Source organism: Pseudonaja textilis, chromosome 1, assembly GCF_049901715.1.
Source record: "Pseudonaja textilis isolate UNSWEBS1 chromosome 1, rPseTex1.2, whole genome shotgun sequence".
Lineage (NCBI taxonomy): Eukaryota > Metazoa > Chordata > Lepidosauria > Squamata > Elapidae > Pseudonaja > Pseudonaja textilis.
Genome location: NC_141990.1, coordinates 331,167,588 through 331,194,745, shown reverse-complemented (window position 1 = coordinate 331,194,745; position 27,158 = coordinate 331,167,588). Strand labels below are relative to the sequence as shown.

At 41.2% G+C, this 27,158-nt stretch overlaps 3 protein-coding genes and 1 long non-coding RNA gene across 6 annotated transcripts; 2 read left to right on the top strand and 2 right to left on the bottom strand.

The window, feature by feature from the left end:
• Positions 1 to 1,133: 1,133 nt before the first annotated feature.
• On the bottom strand, positions 1,134 to 8,391 carry NDUFA11 (NADH:ubiquinone oxidoreductase subunit A11). Its single transcript, XM_026698863.2, has 4 exons — positions 8,235 to 8,391; positions 3,505 to 3,597; positions 1,721 to 1,843; positions 1,134 to 1,490 (listed from the first exon to the last, which is right to left on the bottom strand). Exons 1-4 carry the CDS (start codon positions 8,314 to 8,316, stop codon positions 1,378 to 1,380), a joined length of 411 nt encoding a protein of 136 aa, XP_026554648.1. The 5' UTR covers positions 8,317 to 8,391; the 3' UTR covers positions 1,134 to 1,377.
• Positions 8,392 to 8,619: 228 nt separating this feature from the next.
• On the top strand, positions 8,620 to 15,222 carry VMAC (vimentin type intermediate filament associated coiled-coil protein). Its single transcript, XM_026698864.2, has 2 exons — positions 8,620 to 9,094; positions 10,609 to 15,222. Exons 1-2 carry the CDS (start codon positions 8,844 to 8,846, stop codon positions 10,955 to 10,957), a joined length of 600 nt encoding a protein of 199 aa, XP_026554649.1. The 5' UTR covers positions 8,620 to 8,843; the 3' UTR covers positions 10,958 to 15,222.
• LOC148128417 (uncharacterized) lies at positions 14,919 to 17,349 on the bottom strand. Its single transcript, XR_015741339.1, has 2 exons — positions 17,281 to 17,349; positions 14,919 to 16,931 (listed from the first exon to the last, which is right to left on the bottom strand). It is a non-coding gene; the product is annotated as an uncharacterized LOC148128417 (long non-coding RNA).
• An 18-nt stretch (positions 17,350 to 17,367) lies between these two features.
• On the top strand, positions 17,368 to 26,311 carry LOC113435208 (calcyphosin-like protein). Of its 3 annotated transcripts, none has more exons than XM_087922864.1 (6): positions 17,392 to 17,541; positions 22,629 to 22,755; positions 22,904 to 23,022; positions 23,444 to 23,621; positions 24,369 to 24,578; positions 25,611 to 26,311. In XM_087922864.1, the coding sequence occupies exons 3-6, from the start codon at positions 22,937 to 22,939 to the stop codon at positions 25,710 to 25,712; spliced, it is 576 nt and encodes a 191-aa protein (XP_087778990.1). In that variant the 5' UTR covers positions 17,392 to 17,541; positions 22,629 to 22,755; positions 22,904 to 22,936; the 3' UTR covers positions 25,713 to 26,311. The 3 variants fall into 3 exon arrangements, with proteins under 3 accessions (XP_026554650.1, XP_087778990.1, XP_087778989.1); XM_087922863.1 differs by having other exon boundaries at positions 17,414 to 17,541; positions 22,629 to 22,718; XM_026698865.2 differs by lacking the exon at positions 22,629 to 22,755 and having other exon boundaries at positions 17,368 to 17,541.
• The last annotated feature ends 847 nt before the right edge of the window (positions 26,312 to 27,158 follow it).

The window sequence follows — 27,158 nt, the reverse complement described above, 5'->3', positions numbered from 1 at the left end:
TTTTCACATTCTGAACTGCCCACCTTCCTCAAAGTGGGAGGTAAATACATGTTTACCTGATTGTAATGATTATTTAAAATGTGTTTTTATTATTTTGTTTCTATTACATCACCCAGAGTCGTATGCATGAAACGGACAGCTATATAAATTTGATAAGATTGATTAAATGCTTGAAACTGTTGGTGAGAGCATTGTACTTATAAGGATATAGCTAGTGCTCGATTTACAACCGTTAACAGAGCTTGCCCATCACAGTTGTAAGTCACGATGGTTGTAACTCAGGTTACCCACGTGACTGACCTAATTTTACAACCTTATTGGTGGTGGTCATTAAGCGAACATTACTATGGTTAAGCAAACCAATGATTTTCTGTGGGCCATTTTCCCCCTGAAAACTGGAAGCAAATGGTGGTTTTCAGAAAAAGTGTCACAAAACGAAGTCATGTTGCCCTGAGAGCAGTTATTGAGCATCTAATATGCAGTCGTGACTGTGGACGTAGGACAGTTGTTGAAACTTTGGAACTGGGTTGTAAATACCCCAGAGAGAACCGTCGTAACTTTGAATGGTCACTAAGTAACCAGTCACATGTTGAGTTGTAACTGTACTAGCAACAATTTGCCTGAAATATCCAGCTTTCAGAATAATGGCAATATTTTTTTTATATGAATCATTCTGCATTTTTGCTTCTACAATTTATTGCAGACTATACATGTACTACCTCTTGGCTACAGAGCCTTTATGGCTAAGTGTCTTTGGTCCTCAACCTGGAACTTTCTATTTATGTTAGGAGTATAAAACCCATATTTCCCCATCAGGGCTGCATTCTAAAGTCTTAGTTCTGGTCTACCTGGGAAAAACCAAGCTAGGAAATTATGACTATATGAAATGCCTATGTGGAGAAGCAACCCAGTTCTGAATACCAGGAAAAGCAATAAAGGAAAAAGCTTCCAGTCTTATTGTGAGCTTCCTGGAAACGTATCTGAGTAGTACCTGTAACACAGAATCAATTGACCCTTAGTCCAATCCAGTAGAGTCCCTTTCATGTTTAGTATTTGCAGTATTGTCATCCAGCTCAATCCTGAGGAAGCCATTTTTAGGGGGGAAAGCTAAGTGTAGAAAATGAACAATAAGCTATCCAAACACAATTATTTATTGGATGTTAAGTTCCTCTCAGAACAGACAATTCAGTGAAATCACCACTTCATCATATGTACAAGTTATGTCGACATCCTTCAATTATTACTAAATATATATATATCGTCTGGAAGCCCCATGAGCTTCAATCAATGACTAGCAACTGTACATACAGTAATACTTTTAGATATGATAAAAGAAGACAGAGAAGGACATCTGCTTTTAGAATTAGGAAGTCCACGTTATTTTTGAGGATGTACCAAGAATCTCCAGTCTTGTTGTTTGGCAAACTTGCTAAAAGCTCCCAACGCACCAAGACCAATACAAGATGAAGTGCCGATAAGAACGCTATTAGCTGAAGAGGGAGAAAACAAGCATTGGTTAGACCACAGACTATAGATCAGAGGTCTCCAACCTTGGCAACTTTAAACCTGGTGGACTTCAACTCGAAGTCCTCCAGGCTTAAAGTTGCCAAGGTTAGAGACCCCTGCTATAGATTATGTCTTATCATTATTCCGTTCAAAACCCCAAATCTCCATTGAATATAAAAAAAAAAAAAAAACCAATGGCACGATCAATACTAACTTCTGGCTCCTACAATTATCCCTGATGCACATCCTCCAATAAAGTAGTTCATTGGATCGTCTGGAGCGTCTCGAAGCTCAGCACTGACGGAAGATGAGGCCGCAAAAACTGCCCCTAGGGTGGCTATGGAGGGAAAAAAGCAGAAGCTAAAGGAGAAAAGCCATGTCCAGTGAAACAAGAAAAGCAGAAAACCCAGGGGTATTTTTGGCCTATACACTATAACAAGTGTGATAACTCAACTGTCTGGAGCAATCAATTGGAAATAATTATGGAGCTTCTGCTATCCCAGATCAAAACAAAGAGGGTCAAACATCTTATTTTCCAGAATTTGGGGTCTGGATGGGAGCTTTCCATGCTGGAAGTAGCCAGTGGAGCAAGAAAGAAGATCCCACCTCGATTCTGCTCATGTACTAGTTCCTAATTTTATCCAATCCCTGTTAATGTTAATTTTTTAATGTTTAAGGTTTTTATATTTTTGCTTTCTCTCTGTTGTGAGCCACCTAGAGTCACTTCAGTAGTGAAATGGGCTGCATGTACATTTCATAAATAAATAATAGCAGGTCAGATATCTACAGAAAATTCACAATTTGGAATAGGGGAAATTATCCCAGTTTGTTCCTATCTGGCAACCTTATATTTCAATATAGAATGTTACTGAACATCATTAAAAATAATTAATGTGATGTATACATCTCGACACACCTGCTTATCTTACATCATCAAGTAACAAATATAAAGAATAATACAAATGTACATGTATACACAAACTTTTAGTCATCTTTGATACACTTATTCCTTCCTTTTTTCAACCAGTGGTAAAACTTCTGCCAAATTTTATAGTAATCAGATTTGGTCTTATTTTTTAATTATTGAGTTAATTTGCTTAACCCAAATTAACCATGAATTAATCATGGTTGTCCCAAAGGTGCTTTTTCAAGAGGCAACTGGACTCTGAGCGGAAGAAGCTTCTTGGATGAGAAGCAAGACGTCTTCAAAAGAAAAAGAAAAAAACAACAGAAAGTCCAGTTGCCTTTTGAAAAAGCACCTTTGGGACAATTAACGTGAGAATTAATTGTTCCATCTGATCATCCTGAATTTCTCTGCAGTAATCTTTCCAAAGACATCTGTGATTATCAAAATATGCTATGCTATCAAACTCAACTATTTATATTTAATGCGAAGCAGTTTCCTTTACTGTGAATCTATGAACAAGGAGCTTTATTAATTTAGTTGATAATTTACCAATATTTTTTTCAACCTATTCTCTAAATGAGTGAAGCTAAGTACCCACTTAATTCTAAACCCCCATTTTAAAAAATCCTTGTTACTAAGTCACAATTAGTTGGATTCATATAATAGAATTACAAGTAGTCTTCACTTAATGTTCACAATTGGACCTGGAAACACTGCAGCTAAGTGGCATAGTTGTTACGTATGATGTCATGTGACTGTGCCACTTAGCAATGGCCAGGCAACATAAGACTGTAGCACTGCGAAGTTGGAGAAACCCTGGTAAACCCAGGTTAAATTGTAACAATTAAAATTAAGTGATATATTTATTTTCTGCCAAAGAAATGAAATACAAATAAAAATGAAACTTTGATTACTCTGCACATTGTTTTTAGCCATGCCTTCTAATTGGCTTTTGGTTCACATAAGAGAATTAGGATCAATCATGATTTACAACCACAGTGCTTTCATCCATATAACATATGCTAAGCCACAACCCGATAAGCTGTACTGATTTGCATTTGGGTGCTATTAACCAAAGAAGCAGACCTTACCCATAGTGACAGTGGATTTGGCTACTCTCGTAAGTCCTTCTAGGTATGTTTCTGGTGAGTATAGAGCTACATGGTAAGCTGAAGCAACGAGACCTACAGGAAGATTAAAAAAAAAAACAGCAAATGACAAAAAAAGGTTAGTAGTGCCAGCAACAACAAAACTTTTTATTATTTTAAAATAAGGAAAGTAAACAGATAATTAACTGTTTTTTCCTTCATTGGCAATCCCATAAACATAACACATATTCAAAGGAATACAGGCCATTCTCAGCTTATGACCACAACTGAGCCCAACATTTCTGTTGCTAAATGAGACCCTTGTTAAGTGAGTTTTGTCCCATTTTACGACCTTTCTTGCCCCATTTCTTAGGTGAATTACTGCAGTTGTTAAGTGAATCTCGCTTCCCCGTTGCTTTTGCTTGTCAGAAGATCGCAAAAGGTGTTCACATGACCTCAAGAGACTGCAACCGTCATAAATATGAGTTGCCAAGCATCCGGGTTTGATCACGTGACCATGGGGATGCTGCAATGGTCCTAAGTGTGAAAAATGATCGTAGCTCACTTTCGGTGTCATCATAACTTTGAATGGTCACTACATGAACTGTTGTAACTTAAGGACTACCTGTGTCGCATTCGGCTAGGGCCATGCACGACACCTCCGAAATTCACCGTGCCGCTCGCCAGCCAAATCGGGCTCTCTATGGGCTGGTAATGTGGCATAGTTGTATTACATCAGCAGGGCGATGCCTGAGCGACTGCGCTACAACAACCAGCTGAATGGAGAGAAACTGGGCTTCGGGCTGCGAACGAAGGCCATACATGCTTAGCTGGACAATTGCAACACTGGTGGAAGGTATTAAATGAGGGTTTGGGGATGTTTGTGTGGTGGTGGTTATGTAATTGTGTGGGATGCAGAGCAAACGGGATGCTGGCTTAGGAGGGGCCGGATATTTACAGCGAGGCAATTAGCTAACTGGATAAATGGGGTTCTGAGCCAGCAGACTCTCAGAGCTGACGTTGATCAAATGTTCTCATTACTTCTCCTTGTCTCTAACTGTGAAGGAATAAAACCTCTTGCCAGCTTATTTGGACTGGTTTGTTGTTTATTGCCTTGTCAGATGTGCTGGCTACAGAGTAGCTGAGACCTGTACTGTGCCTATCCACATCACTATATCAAAATCTAATTATTAAAGGATAAAACCATGTTGTTTTACTATATTGACCATGGATTAAAAAACAAGGCAGCACCACAGAGCCTGCAATTGACCATTTCTGTTCAGCTGGGGCTAGGCTTTTTACAGCAGCCTTCTCAATCTGATGCTCTTTTGAGCTGTGGTTCTTGAATTTCAGAACCACGGAAAATCTATCTACCTATCCTGTGAAGAGAATCTAAGACTTTACCTTTAAAATGGTCAAAATATAAAAGTAATATTGAGACCAAACACCTGAAACCAAAAGAAAAATTTATTTAATAAACACACACACACACACACACATTATAAATCTTGCATATAATAGCAAATTTAATCAACATATGGAATTCGATTTGCTAAAGGATTTCAGAGAAATCATAATACTTACCTATTTTGGAAAATAGGTATTGTTTCTAGTGAATGCTAATCATCTACTTTAATAGAGGTTTTGAAAAAAAAAAACCATCAATGCATTTTCATTTAAAAGCTAACATTGTATTTTCAATAAATTTTCATTGGCTTTTTTCAAATGTTTCAATATGATATCTGAGAAGAGGTTCACCAGTGATCTTTCTTCATTCATGGAGGAAGCAAAATAGAGGTTAACTGGAGTCACTCCCACCTGGCTGAAATCAAGATGTTTTTTTTAATTTGTACCCTGCTTTTATTATATTTACAAACAACCCAAGGCAGTGTACATATCTAACAAACCTTCCTCCTCCTATTTTCCTTACAACAACCCTGTGAAATGAGTTGGTTGAAAGAGAACGACTGACCCAAAGTCACCCAGCTTTCATACCTAAGGCGGGGCTTGAACTCATGGACTCCTGGTTTCTAGCCTGGTGTCTTATCCACTAGACCAGGGGTCTTCAACCTTGGCAACTCTTAAGATTTGTGGTATTCAACTCCCGGAATTCTGTGAAGTTCACAAATCTTAAAGTTGCCAAGGTTGGAGACCCCTGCATTAGACCAAAGTGAGTATGAATGTTTTAATGCACGCACACTTCCAACACTGGAGTTCTGGTTTGCAGCGCTTCAGGGCAGGCAGAAATCCGCGATCGTGCATGGTTTCTGCCTGCGCTCGCTGCTGGAGTGGCCCGAGCCACCCAGCTTCGGGGCTAAGCCACCCCGTAGAATGTGGTGAAGACAGGGGAGATTTGGCAGGGTTGAGAGGAATCGCACCTCTCCTCCCCAGCTGGCTAAACTCCCTTTTCCGAAGGCGGTTGGGCGGCGGTCAGAAATGGCCACCTCAAAGAAGCACTCAGCCGGAAAAGAAAGTGCAGGAGGAAGTTAAGAAGTGAAAGTTTTTCGCTGACCGGGACAAAAAGTAACAACTAAGATACCCTGGAATTTAAAATTTGCAAAAGATACATTGCTCCCAAAGACTTGCAAGCACCGAATGACAGTTAAAAGGGAAAGTTCTTTTTTTTTTCACTCAACCTTGTCAACTTTTAACTCCCAGAATTTTGGGAGTTGAAGTTCACAAATCTTAAAGTTGCCAAGGTTGGAGACCCCTGCATTAGACCAAAGTGAGTATGAATGTTTTAATGCACGCACATTTCCAAAATCATGTTTATCCATAATGTAATATGGCTCTTCCAAGACCCCCAAGTGCTACCATGGATGATGAGAAGAAGCAGCAACAGCAGGTTTCCCTACAATGTATGACTGGGGGCCACATCTCCTGCAATGCAAACAATGATCTTGCAATGTACAGGCAGTCTTTAAATTACGACAGTGATTAAGCCCAAAATTTCTGTTGCTAAGGAGACAGTTGTTAATTTTGAATTTTGCCCCATTTTATGACCTTTCTTGCCAGAGTTAAGTGAGTAGCTGCAATTAAGTTAATAACACAATTGCTAAATGATTCTCGCTTCCCCCATTCTCTTTGCTTGTCAGAAGGTCACCAAAAGTGATCGCACGACCCTGGGATGCTGCAACTGTCATAAATATGTCAGTTACCAAGTGTCTGAATTTCAATCACATGACCATGGGGATTCTGCAACAGTCATAAGTCACTTTTTTTCCAGTGATGTTGTAACTTTGCGCGGTCACTAAATGAACGGTTGTAAATCGAGGACTACCTGTACCAGCATTTGCTCTTGCATGGATTTTCCCTTCAACAAATCAGAGATATACAAAAGAGACGCAGATGAACAAAGGAACTACACTTTTCTGCAAAGGACTACTGACCCCAAGTAAATAGATGGGAGAGGCAGTCCCACCAACAAGCCAATTAGAGCCCAGTAGGCCTGGAACAACAACTTCCTCCATGCCATAAAGAGCTTCAGCATGGAGATCTTTTCAGAAAAAAAATGCTTTTTCTGTCCGGATGCCTAGGACCAGTTTCAGCTGCCCTCTGGGATGGGTTGAGAATGAGATGGAGGTTATGCTGTGAGGACAAAGACAGTCAGAAACTTGTTACCACAAGGTTTCATGGTACTCTTCAATATCTTCATAAATGACTTAGATGAGGGAACAGAAGGGGAACTCATCAAATTTTCAGAAAACACTAAGCTGGCAGGAATAGCCAACACCGCAGAAGACAAGCTCAGGATCCAGAAAGATTTTGACAGATATGAAGAATGGGGGCCTTATCCAACAAAATGAAATGCAAGGAAAAGTAAGGTTTTGCACCTTGGCTGGAAAAACCAAAGCTACAAGTACAGATTAGGTGAAACCTGCCTCAAAAACAGTAACTGTGAGAGGCACCTTGGACCATCACTTAAACATGAGCTGGCAGTGTGCGGCTAATACAATCAAAGGCACAGAATCAAAATCAGGTGAAGTATCAGTACCGCTTTACAAAGCCTTAATAAGGCCACACCTGGAATACTGCATCCATTTTTGGCCACCCCAGATGTTGAGACTTTGGAAAAAGTGCAAAGAAGAGCAACTAAGATGATTAAAGGCCTGCAGACAAAAACATGAAGAACGGTTGCAGGATTTGGGTTTGGCTAGTCTAGAGAAAAGGTCTAGGGGGGACATGATAGCCGTATTCCAATATCTAAGGGGCTGCCACAAAGAAAAGGGTGGGTCAGCTTATTCTCCAAAGCACCTGAAGGCAGGACAAGAAGCAATGGATGGAAACTAATCAAGGACAGAAGCAACCTGGAGAAACTTCCTAACAGTGAGGGCAATTAACCAGTGAAAGAGCTTGCCTTCAGACGTTGTGGGTGCTTCATCACTGGAGGTTTTCAAGAAGAAACTGGACAGTCACTTGTCTGAAACGGTATAGGATCTCCTGCCAGGAGGGGCCATCTCCTGAGCAGGGGGCTGGACTAGATGACCTCCAAGGTCCCTTCCAGCTCGATTCTGATTGACAGGTCCTTAATGGACATTACGTAGGACGTCCTCCAGGGCGGGGCAAGGAGGCTGTGTGGACAAGCCCATATTAAAAGCTCGACGGCGATAGAGGTTCAAGGACGGGGATCTTCATTGTCCCGATTCGGACTCGCAGCTAACTCGGGGTAACTTCCGAGTAAACCAGCGAAGGAGGAGCCCCACAGTAACGGCCCGCCTCTGTTTGGTTCTCACCGGTAAAGGCCCCGAGGCGCCCCGCAAGCCAGGTCTTACGGAGACAGTCCGTGTCCTCCAGAATCTCCCCGTACACTTTCATGTTGACACCAACCGCGGCGACGGCCCCAAGTATCACGAGATTTCAGCAAGGACGCTACCTAGAACTTGGTCTCGCGAGAGCATGGAGAGCCAAGGTTTATACGCAGACCAATAGCAATTCGAGGTTCGTAAGGATTGGACGGGATTCGGGGAAAGTAGGCGCGGCCTTGGGGGCGTGGCTCGTGCCGTCAGAGAATCATTGATTGGTTTGTGAGTGTGGCTTCGCATGATTTCTATTGGTGGGTGCTTGGGCGGTAAAGGGGAATAACGCCGCGCGTGCTTTGTTTCCCTCCTCTTGCCCGCCTACTTGGGGGCGGAGCGTCGTAAAGGACGCTCTTGACCGGCCAGACGGGAATCTCATATCTGACAGAGCTTCAGTCGAGCGACTGTAATTAGGAGGCATGGATCCAATTTGTCGTTCTCTCTGGTCTCGTTAAGTGCGGCCTCGCTTCTGATTCGTCAAACCGAGTGAAGGGCGTGGCGAGGTTTCTTTGTGTGGGGGTGTGACCTGCCTTCCCATTGGCCACGATGCGCGGGTGGTGGGCGAGGCGTCCCCGGGCGTCGTCGTTGTCGTCCATGATGTCTTCATCTTCGCCGCCGACGCCGGTCCAGATTCGCGAGGCTAACGCTCATTTGGCCGCCCTGCACGGGCGGGTTGCAGAATTGGAGCGGCGGTTGGCGGCTGCGGAGCGCACGGTGCACGGCCAGGCTGAGAGTCTCATCCGGAAGGATGCCGAGATGCGGCAGGCGGTGCTCGGGCTTCGGGAGGGCAAGGACAGGTACTGACCTCGAGGAGGGCTAGAATCTTGGTTAGAGTGACTTTGGCATTAGTGAGCGAATAAACGGTTTTGTTGAAAACTCGTTGGCACTCGTTGGTCTGTTGCACTTTCTTTGACTGCCATTTGCCTTTTTGGGGCGTGGGACTTATATGAAGTTGGTCCTCTGAATATTACTGAGCGTTTTGGGGGTGGGTGGGGGTGTCTCTTCTCAATATTGCCAAACTCTCATTATTTCTCAGGATTCGGAAATAGTTGGACTAAATGCACCCATGGAAATAGCTATCCCAGCTGGAACTTCAGGAACAAATTAATAGGAAAAGAGAGGCCAGTTTGAAGTTGTGCAGTCTGTGGATATGAAGGCACTGTCAGCATCTTTTCCTGTTGAATAGCAATTGTGTAATTGTTCCAGTAGGTGCTTCAGGTGGGCTGAAAAATTCAGCAAGCAGGTAGAAACCCTTTCAAATACTGTACATTATTTCCAGGTTTACAACATGGAGCACTTCCCTACTAGCAAGCCCATCTAATAACATCTTGTATACAATCATCATATTCCAATGGATACTTTCATTTCTAACTTGTGGCTCTGTCTTAGGAAAAAGGACTTAAACATAATTTTACCAGGCCTTTCTACCATCGTATTCTATTTCTACCATCATATTTTATTTTTTAAATTTAGATTCTGCTCATCTTACTCTACAGAGTGACTCTGGCAGATGTAACAGTTAAATATAAAAACATAAAAATCATATATAGCCTTTGACTTAATGACAGTTTAGCAGTCATTCAAAGTTACAACAGCGGTGGAAAGAAGTGACTTGCAACTAGTCCTTCACTCTTAGAACTGTTGCGGCCAGCATCCCTGTGATCACATAAACCAAATTTGGCAACCAGTATGTATTTACAATGATTGTAGAGTCCTGGGGTCACATGATCGTCCATTTTTGACCTTCCCAGTTGGTTTCCAACAAGCAAACTCAATGGGAAGCTGGATTTGGTTAATGATCACGTGATTCCCTTAATGATTGCTGTGATTTGCCTAATGACTACAGCAAAAAAGTGCCCCAAAATTGAAGTGCAATTCACTTAATGGCTGCTTTGCTTAACAACAGAGGTTCTGGTCCCAATTGTGTTCGTATCCTGAAGACTACCTGTGAAGATGCAATATATCAATAGAAGGGAGCCAAGTAAAACAAGGATAAAAATGGTGAAAGGCAGGGTTGAGGGGCTTCAATGCGCTGGCTACCCCAATGGTTGTGAGCCCTTTGCAAGCTAGCCCGGGTCTTCAGGCTCTTTTGAAAAGTGAAGAAAGTGAGGCCCGCCTCACCTCTAGGGGAAGGATATTCCAGACAGTGGGGGAAACAGCAGAGAAGGCTCTTTTCCTAGACCCTGCCAGTTGAAATTCTTTAAATCTAGTATTCCATAATATACCTTCTCTGCCCAATCAGGTGGGATGGGGCAGTGTGAGGTGGATAAGATGGTTCCTCGGGTAACCTGTTGTTTTTTTTCCTCCAAAGGGAAATTGCCATATTGGAGGAGAAGCTGCAGTCTTCTGAACAGCATGCACAAAAACTGTTAAATGTGATCCAGGAAAAAGACAGCTTGATAACGCAGCTGAGGCACAGGAGCCGCCTGCTGACCAAGATCTGTCGTAGCCGTCCAGTCCTGGATAATCTCTTGGCATACATGGCGGAAGGGGAACAGCTGAGTCCTGTCCTTGGTGCGCAGAGTGACACCAACTCACCAAATCACAACCTGTCATTGGAGACAAATTGTATCCCAGACCTTGATTTGGACACCAAAGACTTTTCACTTGGGGATGACGAACAGGATTCAGACAAGACTTTGTTTGGGACAACAGTGTAAATGGACAAAGATTGTTGGTTCCCATATCGGAAGCCTCTTTTTTAAAAAAATCTCTTGAGTAGGGTAATACCACTTCTTCTTCTTCTTTTTTTTTTTTTTACTCTGAGCTGCTCGTGCTGGAGATGACAAAGTGACTATTTGAAACCAGACACTCTAGTAATAGTTTTGTGTATCAGCAGACGTTTTTGGTTTGTGGCTTAAAAATCATGCCTTTTTCCCCCTGCATCCCTTAATTGGATGTAGGGTACCTGAATCTCTTGGACAAATTATGACAGTCCCAGCATCTTCCAATATTGGTTATATTTACAGTTGTGGGAGTTGTAGGGCAGCACTCCAGATTGCCTAATCCCACTCTTAAAGAGAAGCAGGTATCTAAAGGGAAGCTGCTAATTTAAATTAACATTACTCTAAACAGGGTTGCCACCACTGCTCTCTCTTTCTGTATCTCACAATATTTTTTGGCTATCTCCAGCCAAAACCAGCAGCAGTCTTTTGGGGAGTAGGACGGGACCAGAAGGGGTTCAAACTACAAGGAAGGAATTCAAATTAGGGTTAGACATCAGGAGGGATTTTCTAATTGTTACAAGTTGTCAGCTAGTGGAACAAATTGTAAAGTACTTGGGAAGTTCTCCTTTGCTAAAGGAGATGTCCTAATGAATCCTGCAGATGACCTCTATGGTTCCTTCTAATTGTGTGATTATATAATTTCAGATTTGCATGTGCCACGTGGGCTAAATGGTTTAAAATATAAAATGCACAAGGGTAGCAAATCATGCCTTTGTTGATAGGCTTGGAAATCCCACAGTTAGAATGATAAAAAGAAGAATGTACCTAGATACCAGTATCTTTTTAAGAGCCATAGTTAAGGCTGGAGTCCAGTCCTCCTAGTACTGGTAGTCCTCAATTTACAACCATTCATTTAACAACCAGTTGAAGTTAAGACAGCCGTGGAAAGAAAGGGACTGTGAACTGGTTCTTACACTTACGACCATTGCAGTATCTTTGCAGTAATGTGATCAACATTTGGGCATTAAGCAATCAGCATGTATTTATGATGGTTGCAGCATCCCAGGGTCATGTGATCACCATTTGCACTCTTCTAAGGGGACTTCCAACAACCGAACTCAATGGGGAAAGCTGGACTTGCTTAATGACTATGGCAAAAAAAAAAAAAGTAAAATGGGATGCCACTCACTTAAAAAATTGCATCACTTTGTAAGAGAGGTTGCACTCCCAATTGTGGTCGTAGATTGAGGACTTCCTACATTCATTTAAACTGATTGGAGTAAAATACTACTTCCTTTCATTGAGCAGCTTCCTGTCCCTTCAGGATGTACCCCTTAACAATCTTGCTGAAGTAAGTTTTTCTAGCGGAGTAATTCTAAGTCTAGTGCATCTTCTGCTTGCATGTGACTTAAACCATCTTTAATCTGGATAGGCAATTTCTTAGGAGGAGCAAAATCACAGAGAATAGGAAACTTTTTCAGCCTGCTTGGCTACCCTACAGGAATGAGCACAGAATTTCAACTTGAAGTACTACATCTGCTTGCTTGAGCAGGAAAAGGAGTTCAACCATCTTTTATTTGTGGCCTTATTGGTGGTTAGGAGCAATCCGTGGCGGATATGAGCAATAGCCCTTAGATTCATATACTGCAAAGTGCTTTACAGCAGCAGTCTCCAACCTTTTCACCTCAGCAGACTGACGGAAGCGGCGGTGTAGGAAAGGAGATGGTTGCGCATGTGCGCCGCTTTGCACATGCACTCGCACACTTCTTCCACGGCCCGGTTCCAAACAGGCTGCGGACCAGAACCAAGCTGCAGACTGGGGGTTGGGGATCTTTGCTTTACAGCACTTTCTGAACGGTTTACCATGTCAGCATATTGCCCCCAACAATTTGGGTCCTCATTTTCCCGGCCTCGGAAGGATGGAAGGCTGAGTCAACCTTGAGTCAGTCAGGATCGGACTCCAGACTGTGGGCAGAGTTAGCCTGCAATATTGCATTCTAACCACTGCACCACTAGGCATTACTGTACCTGTTCTCGGAGTAGGTCACTTGTCTCTTTAAAAAGCATAAGCAATGACTGTGAGAGCTATTAAGCCAGTGTTTCCTAACCTCATCAACTTTAAAATGTCTGCACTTCAATTCCCGGAATTCTCCAGCTAGCTTGCCAGTTTCTTCCCAAGTCTATGAATCAGTCAGGAAAGTTCAGAGCCTATGATTTTATCTTCTCAGGGGGTGGGGAGAAAAAGACTGCTTTTAATTTTTAACACTAGTAATTTTGTGTCAGAAATGTTACCCTAAGCTTGCTAAAAATGCTGAGAACTTCTGTTGAGTTAACTCAGATGATTTTCTGGTGAAAGCCTGGAAGTTGCTTCATCTTTTGGATTTTTTCCTTGTCTGCCTTCTAAGCCAAGCACATTATTACTGTTCAGACTATAGGGAACTGGCAGCTAATGGGTTTTTAATAGTTTGTTCCCCTCAGAATTGAACAAGCTTGCAGGGCTGCTGTAAAAGCTAAATAGGAATAATTATTAGTGGTCTGAGGTGGGGAATTAAGGAAATCGTACTTCGTTTTGATTCTATCCTAACAGGAAGTGGACAGTGATGCATAGAAGCTGTTTTTATATGATAGGCCGATCCACTTTTGTTAAAGAGTACACTTTGGAAATAGTTTGCCCTTGTCATATGTGGCTCTTGAATTGGGGGTTTTAGGATTACTTGGATGTTCAGACATAGAAACTGATGCCAACTTGAGTCATTGAAGAACATGGCTGTATTAGGTTTGAATACCATAGTAAGTCTGAAGCCTGAATTAGCTACAGAAGGCAGGGGTAAAAAGTTGGCTGTGTTTTATAATTCAATGTCTTATATGAATCCAGCCAAACCTGGACTACTTAGTCCTCTTTTAACTCATGTTCAGTAAACTGCTGTGCAATCGCCATGTAACAACATGTTACGTTACTGAATCCCAGTCAACTATGACCACCTGTACAGTACAGTAGTCCATTTCATACACATTTCTAAACCTTCCAAATGTGCTGATCCTTCCCTCATGGTCCAGGAGATGTTGTCTGTCCTATAGAGGCCGTAGCAATCAGTGAACCTTTTAATACACTAGCTCCTTTTCGGTTGGAGATCATTTAAAACAACAATTGCAGCATTTTAAAGGCAATGCTTCTCTACCTTGGCAACTTGAAGATATGTGTATTTCAACTCCCAACAGGTTGGGGAATTCTGGAAGTTGAAGTCCACACATCTGCAAATTGCCAAGATTGAAAAACACTGTATTAAGGGCTCTTAACAGATAACAGATAATCAGAGTTGGAAGGGACCTTGTAGGTCATCTAGTCCAACCCTCCGCCTAAGCAGGAGACCCTACATCATTTCTGACAAATGGCAGTCCCATCTCTTCTTGAAAGTCTCAAGTGATGACGCTCCCACAACTCCTGAGGGCAAGATGTTCTATTGGTTGATTGTTCTCACTGTCAGGTTGAATCTCTCCTTGTTCAGTTTCCATCCATTATTCCTTGTCTGGCCTACAGGAGCTTTAGAAAATAGCTTGACCCCTTCCTCCCCATGGCAGCCCCTCAAATATTGGAAGACTGCTATCATGTCTCCCCTGGTCCTTTTCCTTACTAGACTAGCCAGGCCCAGTTCCTGTAACCGTTCTTGAGCTACAGAAGAAATAAAAGGGAAGCATAATCCAGTGGTTCAGGCAATGTTGTGTGTGTACTTCAGAGGAAAGTAGAAATGTCTTGAGGGATCCATTTTGGCAGAGTTCACAAAATTCCATCAACCTAAACAGCCATGAAACTGCCTTGGTGTCCTCTTAATCCCGTTCTAGCCATGTAGATTTCAAAATGGCTGAAATGGTGATAGCAACAACGTAATTTCTCAAGATTCTGCTTTCTCTTGCATCCAGTCTCTGCCCATATGGGTTGAGCTAACTCTTGTAATCCTTTTGGGGGAGTTGCAGATTTTCTCCTTTTTGTTCTATAATTTGCTGTATTTCCACAGAATAATTGATTTCTTGAATGAGTGATTACCGTCTTAACCATTCTTACGATCAGGACTAAATTCTGAATACATATTTAGAGGATTGGTTTGTTTTATTTAATGCCTGTTACGTTTATTTTGAGTCATAAATGTACTGACAACTGAAGCACCAGCTAAGTGCCTATGGGGATTTTGTTACACTAGGTCCTCAGTCTAATTTTTCTTGTTGGAAGCAAAATAATATTAAAAATATTTTGGTATACTTGATCTGTACTGTATTCTGGTGTTTTTCTCACTGTTTCTAATTGTTTTACTTGAGCTATAACTAAGATGATTCCTAGCAGGAATACTAGAACTTTTTCAAAACTGCCTGCCTTTGTGACCATTCTTATATTGTTCTCTGATCAGTTGTGGTGTAAATCTCTCCCAAGAAATTTCTCAAAATTCTGAGAGCTCAAGAGTCACAAACTCCGACTGATTTAATGAAGAGCTAGATATAGCTAAACATAAATATATGTACAGGTAGTCCTCAACTTACGATCACAACTGAGCCCCAAAATTTTGTTGTTAAGTGAGACATTTGTTAAGGGAGTTTGTCCCATTTTATGACCTTTCTTGCCACAGTTGTTGTGTATCACTGCTGTTGATAAGTTAGCAACCTGGTGGTTAAGTGAATCTGGATTCCCCATTGACTTTGCTTGTGAAAAGATCACAAAAGGTGATTATATGAACTCGGGAAACAGCAACAGTCATAAGTATGAACCCATTGCCAAGCATCTGAATTTTGATCACGACCATGGGGATGCTACAAAGGTTGTAACTTTGAAAATGGTCATAAGTCCCTTTTTTTCAGTGTCGTCGTAACTTTGAACAGTCACTAAATGAACTGTTGTAAGTTGAGGACTATCTGTATAGTTTTTAACAGTTGTTAGCTGCCCAGAATCATGAATTTGAGATGGGCCATACAAATTGAAAACAAAAGCTAAAGAGCCATGGGGAACAACAGAGAAGGAATTCATTTCAGATACACATATAGAGCATCTGCTAGTATTAAAGTATTCAACACAGGATGCTCCTAGAGCATGTTTTTGAGTTGTGGACTGGAGGCACTATTCTATGGTGCTTCCAATATTAGATGTAGGGAAAATCTTAGCAGGTAAAACAGAGTGGCTTTTTATGAACTGTGATGGGGGGAGGGGCTCATAGGTCATGGCTGTTATTGGAAGCTGCAATTGACTTGCTTGACTAATTGGCTGGGTTTCAACCTTACACTTTACACATTCAAGGAATGCCCTTCATTGGGTTTCACCCGGGGCTTGGGGTCTGGAGCCTCAGCTAGTACAGAATGCAATGATCAAATTGCTTGGCTATGTACCGTACATGATAAATCCCTGCTGGAGCAACTAGTTTGGTTGCCAAATCCCTACCAAATCAGGCTCACGATATGACATATTATATTCTAACTGACTTACACATTACCTTATCCAATAGGTTTGTTCTTGCCTTCCTCTTTGGGATTAATCTCTTTTATTTATCCAGTATTTTGCTCATCTTGGAGCAAAACACTTGGGGAAAAAAAAACCACTAAACGTGTGTGACTCTTTCCCTTTCTTTTCTCTGCTATAAATTGTAAATGTATTAAATATACAGGTCACATTATCTTTGCCTTAACTTATAACCATGAACCTGAATTGTTCATTTATACCTTATGCTGTTGGAAGGAGTTCTTCTAAATACTTCTTCCTTTGGACTCACAAAATGGCACTATCTGCTTTTCTCTAATTGTTGTATTTTATCCTCTACTTTTGACGCCGCTTGCCATCTCTTAGGCCTCTATGCTTTCAGATAGTTCTCAACTTACAACTGTGACTGAGCCTGGAATTATGGTCGAAAAGTCATGCTGATAGTTAAGCAGATCATCACTGCAGCTGCTGGGACATCCATGTAGGTAGATATTTCTTGAGTCTGATGATATGCTATATAAGTCAAAATAGGTACAGGCAATTAGAAATAACAAAGGCAGCTTTCTCGAACTTGCTAATTCCTAAATGTGTTGGCATCAGAACTCACAGAATTCCCATTTTAAAGAATTTTCAGGAGTTCTTGTTGCAAAACACCAGGGTGGGAAAAGTTGCCCTACAAAACAGGATATGTTGGATTGTCAAAGCACAGCAACAAAAAAACAGTCCTCTCTTAGTAACGTGGCAAAAAAGTTACTGACAATTGCTAATTGACAGCAGGCAACAGTCCTCGCAATCGGACAACAAAGAAAGATCTTGAGATGGTTCCAACCAAATCTTTCCCTCTGATACAGAGCTGTATTACCTCTCTCTCTCTCTTTAAGCAGCTCCAGAGTAAGATGAGCCATGCAGGCTTCTGGCCCCTCCTGCCACCTTCCTATTTGGCCTGTGTCACTTCCTCCGAGAGCTTTCCAGCACACCAGAGCTTTCCCTTGGCCAGGCCCTCCTGGCAACAGAGCAGGCGATTGCTATAGAGACAGGGAACAGCTCAACGCAAGTCAACACAACAGTCAAACTAAGTTCTCTGGTTGGCGAGAAAAAGCAAGCAAAGAAGCAACAATTGCAGGTAGGATGGGGAAAAAAATCCATCAGTCTGGTTTGAGGGGCAGAGGGTGGATTATACAGAAGAGGAACTGTAAGGTTTTTTTCCCCTCCAACGTCTGTTTTCTTGGAATGGACAGAATTGAAATGAACAAAAGTTTTGTGGCCTCTTATATTTAGTCGTCAAGCTGTCTCAAGATTATTTTTTTTCATCTTCATTAACTAAAAGGACCTACTCACTTGGAAACCAAAGTGAGTTTGGAAGACACTTCTGACAGTATGCAAGATAAATACAGGTAATATCTTGAATACGATCAGAAGTGTCTTTCCAGCACAGCACGCAAAACTACAGAGCTAGAAATTAACTTTGCTTCTCTCTTTGTTATAAACATACCTCTTTGTCACATGCCATTTATACTCCGGAATTAGAAGGCACCAAGATGTGGTGGACTGGCAATTGAAAAAATGACGGGAGACGCAGAGAAGACGTCTGAGCAACTGCCAGCCCCGAGAGCCCCCGGGTAGCAGTATTTATTAAGAAAATGCAAATACAAAATCAAAACAATGACTTCAACATTAGCTCAGCAACATTATCTAGCTAGGCCTTGGCGAAGGTGATAAATTTCCCGTGAGAAAGCAGGGCACCAAAGGTCCCATGGCTCGGATAGGTACTGTGAACTCCCACACACATTCCTGTCCTCTGAGCTTTGCAGATAACAGGATCAAACTCTCATCATAAAGACACTACTGCCCTCATGAGGAGCGTTTGTGATACCCCCAGATCTTACAAAGCTGTACAAGAACTTGCAGAATATGATGGATATATTACCACATTCCCTCCTTTTTTATTTATTCAAAGATAGGGGGTGTTTCAGTGGCAAAATACACAGTTCCCTCGCAAACTTGGTTTCGTACACTTAAGGCTGAGGCACACATTTGAAATAGATTAGGAATACATTGAATACAGCAACATAACATAATAAGTGTAATAACAATTATTACAACTAATTGAAGCAATAAACGTAACCATGAGCTGTCAGGAAGCCAATCCCATAGCAAAGCCCAAAGTGACTTATTGAAGCCATCTTTCCCTGCTTCGTGTTCAGCTATGCGGTCTTCCATATCATGAACAGTTCTTGTAATGTTAGGCTCATAATTATGTATAAAAAACACAACAATGTAAATGAATTAAAGCACAAACTCTAACATTATATCTAAAGCATAAAGTAATTTGGCGAATTTCAGACACTTCTTCATTTAACATCTTAATATTCTCAACAGTATCATAAAACATAGCAACAGTAAAATTATTTAAAATATGAATATCTCTATAGTTCATAGCTATTCCAAAAGGTGGGTACATGCATACAAAGCTAACAATTAGTTACATTTAAACTCTTTGCTGCAATCCAAACGTCCTTGATGTAGGAATTTTCCTTCCATAAATTATCACCAAGGTCTCTAGTTTCTGAGATAATGGCAGCTCTCCGCCTCCGCATTAGAGTCCGTGGAGGCATAAGGCGAATGGAAAAAGAAGTTGTGTAAAGTAACTTAGGCAACTCCAATTGACACCAATATTGTCCATAGTCTGAAACAGAAACATTTAACAGAATCAGAGTTGTAGCACAGGCTGAAGATGTAATATCCTTATCAGGTCCCGAGTAAAGAATGTCTTGACCCTTATGCCAGGACCAATGTGCTGGAAAAATCAAAAGATGCCGCTGTTTGCAGATTAATTTAGTCCGATTCCCCAAAGGAACCTGCTGCATACAAGTTGATAACCTCGGATAAGCAGTCATCTTTTCCCAGCTTTCACAGCGCCACGCCTGGACTGCCGGCATCAAGAGAATCAGGAACCACGGAAACACCATCCTGAGAATCAGGAACCTCAGGAACGGAATCAGGAACCACAGGAACGCCATCCTGAGAATCAGGAACATCCCTCACTGGCACCTGCGAAGGCGCTTGTGAATGATCAGGCCGGATACATCGACCAGGAACCCAGCGAATTTGACCAAGATGTTCTACTGCTGCATAACCACGTCCCCACGTAATCAGCTCAGCGGGAACCCATGCCGGATCCGGAAGGAATCGCACCAACACTCGAGGCCTCACTGCATCTGTAGAAGGGGAAGAAAATGCCTGCTGGGCGCTAGGGGGTTACCAGACAAATTTAAAAATTTAAAGTATACAAAGCAAGATTTAAATGATCTTGAATTGCCGGAAGCCCCAGGAGCTTCCCTCCTTTTTTATTTAATTTAGCTAACATGTTCTTGAGCGTGCCATTATAACGCTCCACAATAGCTTGTCCTGTGGAATTGTATGGAATTCCAAATTTATGTTCCACGGACCACTGTTTGCAAAACTGATCAAAGACTGTGCTCCGATAAGCCGCACCATTGTCTGTTTTTAAAGTTTGAGGCGTACCAGCAACTGAAAATGTCTTAATGCAATGATTGATGACATGTTTAACCGCTTCACCTCTTTGAGGAGTAGCCATTAGAAATCCTGAATAAGTATCCACAGTCACATGTATATACTTCCAAGGTGCAAATGATGGATACTGAGTAACATCCATTTGCCAAATCATTGAAGGTTTCAACCCCTGGGGTTGACTCCCATAGGAATAGCTGTGCCTTGCTTTGAACAAGTTGGACATTGTTGAATTATGGCAGCAGCTTCTGCAGCAGTAAGCTTGAATTGATGTGCCAACGCTTTAGCATTTTGATGAAAATAACTATGGCTGTCCCATGGCTGAACAGTGAGAACTGAAGTTACAGCACTGTCAGCTTTGGCATTGCCTTGTGATAAAATTCAGGTAAATTACTATGACTACGGATATGAGCAATAAAACACACATTCATACGCTGCTCCAAACATTCTTGCAACAACAAAAGCAAACGTAGAATATTAGGTGATATTCCAGGAGACAAATAAGAACCTGCTACAAAGGGTAACAAATTATATACATACAAAGAATCCACTATTAGATTAAAATCCTGATTTTGAAAATTTTGAAAAGCCAAAACTACAGCAGCAAGTTCTGCCTGTTGGGCAGACTTCTGCTCTGATGTCACTTTTGTATGCCAAATTCAGATTTATCTTTCCAAACACAAGCACCAAAAAAAATTTCTCCATCAGTAAAAACTGTAGGAGCATCTGATATACTGATTACTGATTTAGGTCACACCCTGTCCCATTGATCTCTCATTTTGCTGACTTTGACCCCCCAGGAGCCCGACATTGCGCTTTAAAATGTCCAGGCTTCCCACAATTAAAAAAGTTTCTTTTTAGCATTTCCTGCCGGAGAGCCAGAACTAAAGTCTCCATATTAAAAGTCTGACTCCCCACCTTTCTACATGCGTTTATCAAATCCGCTATCTCTCTCTCTCCACTCGCAATAAGCGGATTTAGAATTTTTTACAATCTGCATTTGCCTGCTCTACTGCTAACTTCAAAAGCAATTCATTCCGGGCAAATTGATTGTCAATTTGCCTTTCAATAGCCACTTTCAATCTGCTAATGAAATTTTCATAGGGTTCATTGTTTCCTTGTTTGATGTTAGTAAAGGTCTTCTCACCACCTTCGCCGTCAGGGAGAGTCCGTACGGCTTGAAAAATTAACTGTGGGAGAAGAATGAACCCCTCCTCAGGCATTCCATCTCGCTGTAATTCCACTGTTGTAAAATTACCAGATCCATAAAGCTGATCTGGAGTAACATTTGCTGTTCCCCTTTGAACTGCCAGCTGTCTCCATTTCTGATCTAACACCAAATATTGAGCTGGAGTTAAAATCATATTAAATAGAGCTCTCCAGTCAGCTGGAATCATTTTATTTCCATAGCCAACTGCTTCTAACAATGCCTGAGTGTATGGCGATCTAATACCATACTCTTTTGCTGCTTGCTTAACTTCCTTTAAAATCTTGAGAGGCAGAGGCTTCCATATTCTCTGTGGATTTAAAGCAGCATCTACACCAATTTCTACTGGATTAAGTTGAATCTCCACTCCAAAATCTACCAAATCATCTCCTGATAATTCCCCTCTATTTGTTGCTTCTTGAATAGCTGCAGTAACTGCATCTACTTGAACTCTTAAAGGCAAACTCTTCTCTTCTGACAAAGTATTTTCAGTGCCTGACAGCCCTCTGGATTTATCTGGAGGTGCTGTCGGTGGCAACTATACGTACCGCATTGTAAGGCGGCAAACCTTCTTCGGGGGTGATAGGAGCGGTTGTTCATGCGTAGCTAATGCATCCATAACCACCCTCCAGGTTAACAAAATTGAAGAAGGGCACGAGGCTCCTCGTGCAAAAATTTCCCTATCTTTCTCCAGCGCTCTACTTTAATACTACCTCCCTCTGGATAACACGGAATATGTTTCCAAACATACTGTAATAAGTCCTCAATTTCTTTCTTTCCTACTTCATGTCCTCTACTATGAACTCCAAACTTAAAACTATTCCCAGCGATCTCTCTCATTTCTCTAAGGTGCTTTGTCTGAGCTTTCGAGAGACCTTCCCCATACTCACGAAAAGAATCTGTCTCCGTCCAGCGAAGAAGATGAGGGCCCAGTCGGCGTCATGACGATGAGTATAGGATGCGGAAACGTATAGCTTTCAAGCTATCACGCCAAAACGTATAGCCTTCCAAACTATCACGTCGGGGTCACCACTTGTGGTGGACTGGCAATTGAAAAAATGACGGAGACGCAGAGAAGACGTCTGAGCAACTGCCAGCCCGAGAGCCCCGGGTAGCAGTATTTATTAAGAAAATGCAAATACAAAATCAAAACAATGACTTCAACATTAGCTCAGCAACATTATCTAGCTAGGCCTTGGCGAAGGTGATAAATTTCCGTGAGAAAGCAGGGCACCAAGGTCCCATGGCTCGGATAGGTACTGTGAACTCCACACACATTCCTGTCCTCTGAGCTTTGCAGATAACAGGATCAAACTCTCATCATAAAGACACTACTGCCCTCATGAGGAGCGTTTGTGATACCCCCAGATCTTACAAAGCTGTACAAGAACTTGCAGAATATGATGGATATATTACCACACCAAGACCAATCTGCCCTTTAATTATAGATTGCTTTGTGCGATATATTTCAGATGCCCGATCTGAGCTAAGGCGGAGAGTGTTACAATAATACACTGAATGTAATTGGCATTGTGAACACATTCCCGGACCAACCCCCAATGGTGACAAAGAGGCATTGGAAGAGGACATTTTGCTGAAGTACCTGCTTGGATCACTTTTGAACCAACATTGGGGCTTAATTTATGATTGTAATAGTATTAATTATGTCAAATGGAAGTCTTTTGAGGGCTGAAGCAGAGGGAAAAAAAGCAGCGTACCTGACCTTCCTTTTTGCTTCATCCTTTAGATCCTTTTTTCCATCATAACGAATACCTGCAGTATGGAAGGAAAAGGTACTGGAAGCATTGCCAAGCTCAGGGCAAAGTGCTTGGAAAGAGGAGCTTCTGGGATTAAGGGACTTGCCAGGTAAAAAGTATGAGATTATTCATATTTTTTTGGAAATAATTTCACTCAGATTATTCAGGTGGTTTCCCTTCTCCCTCCCCAATCTCACCTACCTCCTTTCTTCCTTCTTTGAGGTTTTATTTTTAATTGTTTTGCTTCATTTACTCTGCTTGGCAGCGGCAGGGAGCTGCAGAAAACTTCAATACATTCAGTTCCCCAATGGGAAATAGTATTTTGGTTTCTAAATTCAGGATTACTTTATCAATCATTAAACTAACTAAATATTGTTCTTAGCATTTAGGGAAGTTAATGCTGCAAGGAAAAGTACAGGTTGAACTTTTCCATAAATGTTTCCATCTCTCTCTCTCACACACACACACACACACACACACAAACACAATGCACTCACTCACATGCCTATATTACGCTATGTTCTTTGCAGATTTTTCCGCATCATGGATGATAATGGCAGCAAAACTTTGGATCTGGAGGAATTTGTGAAGGGTCTCCAAGATGCTGGGGTCCCTTTGGAAAGGGGTGAAGCGGAAGAGATTTTCAACTTCTGTGACAAAAATAAGAATGGTACCCTGGACTTCACTGAATTCCTGCAAGCCCTGAGGGTAAGTAAAGTAGTTATTCATGTCTACATTTGAATTAGCAGCTGAACTGGCACAGACGGCCTGAGGGCACGTGAGGAAGATAAATGGTCATTGGAAGCCAGTTTCTCCTGTTGTCTGTTCTCTTTCTCCCCTTCTCAGAAACTGGTATTCAGAGTTAGATTGCCCTGAAAAAAAACACCACAGGAAACTCTTGTTAAATGTGACCAGGGACCCAACTAATGTAGCATCTAATTTTTAACTGACAGAACTGCATCAATGGGAGATTCAGAATCTTGAAGATAAGAACTGATTCAGTGTTTTAATCTGTGATATATTCTCCCCATATATGAAAACCCTCTTTTCAACTAATAGCTGCTAATGTACTAGTCAGTCTCAACCTTTTAAGAGAGATGGAGAATCAATGGCCTAATGTTGCCCACCAGACCCATGAGTTAAGTCCATATTCCTCTCCTACTCTTTCTATTTAATCTTTACAAATGTAAATTGTGAGATGCTTCTTTGGTGTGAATCAACATATCTCTTTGTCTAGAAGACCCATGGCAGTTTAGATGATGCTTCATCTAATTTTTCAGTATGTTTCATTACCACAGAAAAGCCACCAAGGCTTTCTTCCAGCACTAAAGGTTCAGAGATTTGACTGAGTTATTGTTGTTGATGATCTTTGAGAAATAGGTCCACCATTAATCTGGCAAAAATAAATAACTATGGGAACTCCAACGTGCTTTACTTCTCGCTATTTTTCTTTAGCCTCCTATGTCCAACACCAGGAAAGAGATCATTGCAAAAGCATTCCAGAAATTGGACAGGACTGGCGATGGATTGGTGACGGTAGAGGATCTTCGTGGGGTCTATAACAGCCGATCCCACCCTAAGTTCAAGAGTGGAGAGTGGACAGAAGATCAGGTTTTCAGTGCCTTTCTGGAGAGCTTTGACTCTCCTGATGATAAGGATGGGAAGGTAAACAGCCAGAATGATCTCTTGGTGTGCCATACTAATAATAGTTGTGGTTCCAGACTATTATTTTTTTCAAACTTAGAAAGACACACATTTGGTGGGCATCTGAAGACACTCATTTGGGGAAGGCTGATGTAAGATATACAATAAAACCTTGAATTAATAGATCATGGGGATAGATGTTATGTGTGTTACTTCCAAATGTCCATTAGACTTGAATTTAAATGTTGGGCCAATTCATTCTGCTTGCAAATGGAATGAATTGATGAAAATGATATAAATTGGACCACTTCAGAACACATGTCAGCATGCAAATGACATAAATTGATAGCGGTGTTTTAAATACTTTGGCTGCCTTATATATGATTTTGTATTATAGTGTAACTGTTTTAAATTGTTCTATGATTTTTCATCCTCCAGGCACTTGTTTGAGATGGGCAGTTATAAAAATTGAATGAATAAATACATTTAAGTGAATCATTTGAACAATTTGGAGACAATGGACTGGGTCCATTTTGGGAGGAGGGAGCTACAGCAAATGTTGTTAATTGGATCCAAAATCCATTAATAGAAATCTTTTAAACCAAGATTTTACTATATTTGCAGATCATAAATCATGACTGTGCAGGACCCTTTTAGGATTCTTAAGGCAGTGCTTCCCAATCTTGGGCGCTTAAAGATTTCCCCTGCTTGCTGGGGAATTCTGGGAATTGAAGTCCACACATCTTCAGGTGGCCAAGGTTGGGAAATGCCGCTTTATGGCAGTTGAGAACAGAACACTTGTGAATGCTGCTTTTCTTCTCATCACATCCATGTCATTCTTTTCTATTAATGTGAATGGCCTAATACGACTACTATTGGCAATCCTAAATATATAAAATTTTTAGGGTTATTTTTAACTGATTATTTATTTTCTACTGTCTTGAAGTAAAATTACTGCTTTGTCCAAGTATACCAAACCATCGCCACCCCAATAAAACATCAGGTTCTGTCATTAGGGACACACATTAAAATCTACTCCATATTTCTCTACAGATCACGAATGAGGAATTCCTGAATTACTACAGTGGAGTCAGCGCTTCCATTGACCGTGATGACTATTTTGTTGACATGATGAAATCTGCATGGAAGCTGTAGCGGGGTTGAGAGTTGGCATTCCCTTCTGAAGTGTAGGCAACTTAGCCCCACATATTTAGTACGACATTCCTGGGATGTTGTAGTGCAAAGTAGGTTTAGGACTTTGGCTAATGAGAAACCATCTTGTATATGCAGACGCATGATTTTAAAAAAAGAGGTTCCTCTAAATTGCCCATAATTAGAATGCTGCAATAGAAATCTAACTATAGCAGAAGGGCATCTGGATTTCCTGACTTCCATCCTTTTTCTTTCTGAGTTTTCTACTTAAGGGAAGTTTGGCCTTTTTGGAAATCACTAAACTGTAACTTCCAACTAAAGCTGGACAAATAAGACATTCAATTTCCAAGATCCCTATTGGCCATAATGGCTGGGATCTTCTGGGAGCTGTAGTTTGTCACCTATCGGGAGAGACACGAATTCCTAGTCCCTGTGGATTTATCAGTCTCTACACAAAACATTTAACCTTTTCCAACTGAGTGCTATGACTTTGTCTATCAGTGTAGGATTATATATCCTTGTTAGGTGTAGACCAGAATAATAAAAGGCTTTTATAACTCTTTTCTGGATTTTCTCCTGAATAAAAGATTCACCAACTCCAATTTGATGCTTGTTAATATCCAGTACGGCGTTAAAAAGGGGTACATGGTAAGGATGGAGAATTGGTAATACCATCAGTTTAAGAAGTACTTCTTATGGTTGGGAATTAGAATGCCACAGATTCAGAGACTAAGTTATCCATCCCAAACTTTGAGGACAAATGAAAGCCCTGGTCTTTTAAACATTTCTAAGACACCTTCTGACCTTTCTCACCATTGCATATGCTACCATCCCAGAACCATCCGTCTCCCCCACCTCACGAGGCAACAAATCAAGACTTTGTATGTGCATCCAAGTGCACTTTAAATTTTTAACATTTTACAACAACAGAGAATGTTCTTTAATTGTTTAATTAGTAATTATAATGGAAAAGGCAGCATCCTCATGTCAATTCTTGATAGTTTAATGAATATAGAGAGCTTTTTCTGCAACAATTTGAAAGTAGTTTGCCGCTTTAAAAAAAATATAAAAATTCAATTTTCCAATCTAACCAAAACTCTGGCCTTCCCTGAAAACCTCCTATCTAGTACAGACCCAACCCTGTTCAGCTTTCTATCCAGCCAAGACCGGCCAGGTACTACCACATGTTAACATAATCGGGAAGAAGATTCATCGAACTGTACAACAGTAATGGTGCAGGTATTTCTCCTATGTCTTCCCAAACTGGAAAGAGTTAAATTAAGTTAGACTGAAAGTGTCAACTTGTATCCTTTACAGTGGTGGCACAATTTGGTCAACCTGAAAGGCAAATTGTATGTTTGTTTTAATTTAAGAAAAAAAATACTCAAGTAGTCCAGTAGTTTTCATACATATTAAACCAAAGTTTGGTTAATTATAATTCACTGGCAA

Excerpts from the sequence above, each read along its gene's own strand:
- NDUFA11 (XM_026698863.2), bottom strand. The coding sequence starts at position 8,316 with ATGAAAGTGTACGGGGAGATTCTGGAGGACACGGACTGTCTCCGTAAG. Across the intron at positions 1,844-3,504 it reads CAAATCCACTGTCACTATGG|CCACCCTAGGGGCAGTTTTT; the intron begins GTAAGGTCTGCT and ends TTCCCTCCATAG. Across the intron at positions 1,491-1,720 it reads GATAATTGTAGGAGCCAGAA|CTAATAGCGTTCTTATCGGC; the intron begins GTTAGTATTGAT and ends CTCCCTCTTCAG.
- VMAC (XM_026698864.2), top strand. The coding sequence starts at position 8,844 with ATGCGCGGGTGGTGGGCGAGGCGTCCCCGGGCGTCGTCGTTGTCGTCC. Across the intron at positions 9,095-10,608 it reads CTTCGGGAGGGCAAGGACAG|GGAAATTGCCATATTGGAGG; the intron begins GTACTGACCTCG and ends TTTCCTCCAAAG.
- LOC113435208 (XM_087922863.1), top strand. Across the intron at positions 23,023-23,443 it reads GGGATTAAGGGACTTGCCAG|ATTTTTCCGCATCATGGATG; the intron begins GTAAAAAGTATG and ends TGTTCTTTGCAG. Across the intron at positions 24,579-25,610 it reads CTGATGATAAGGATGGGAAG|ATCACGAATGAGGAATTCCT; the intron begins GTAAACAGCCAG and ends ATTTCTCTACAG.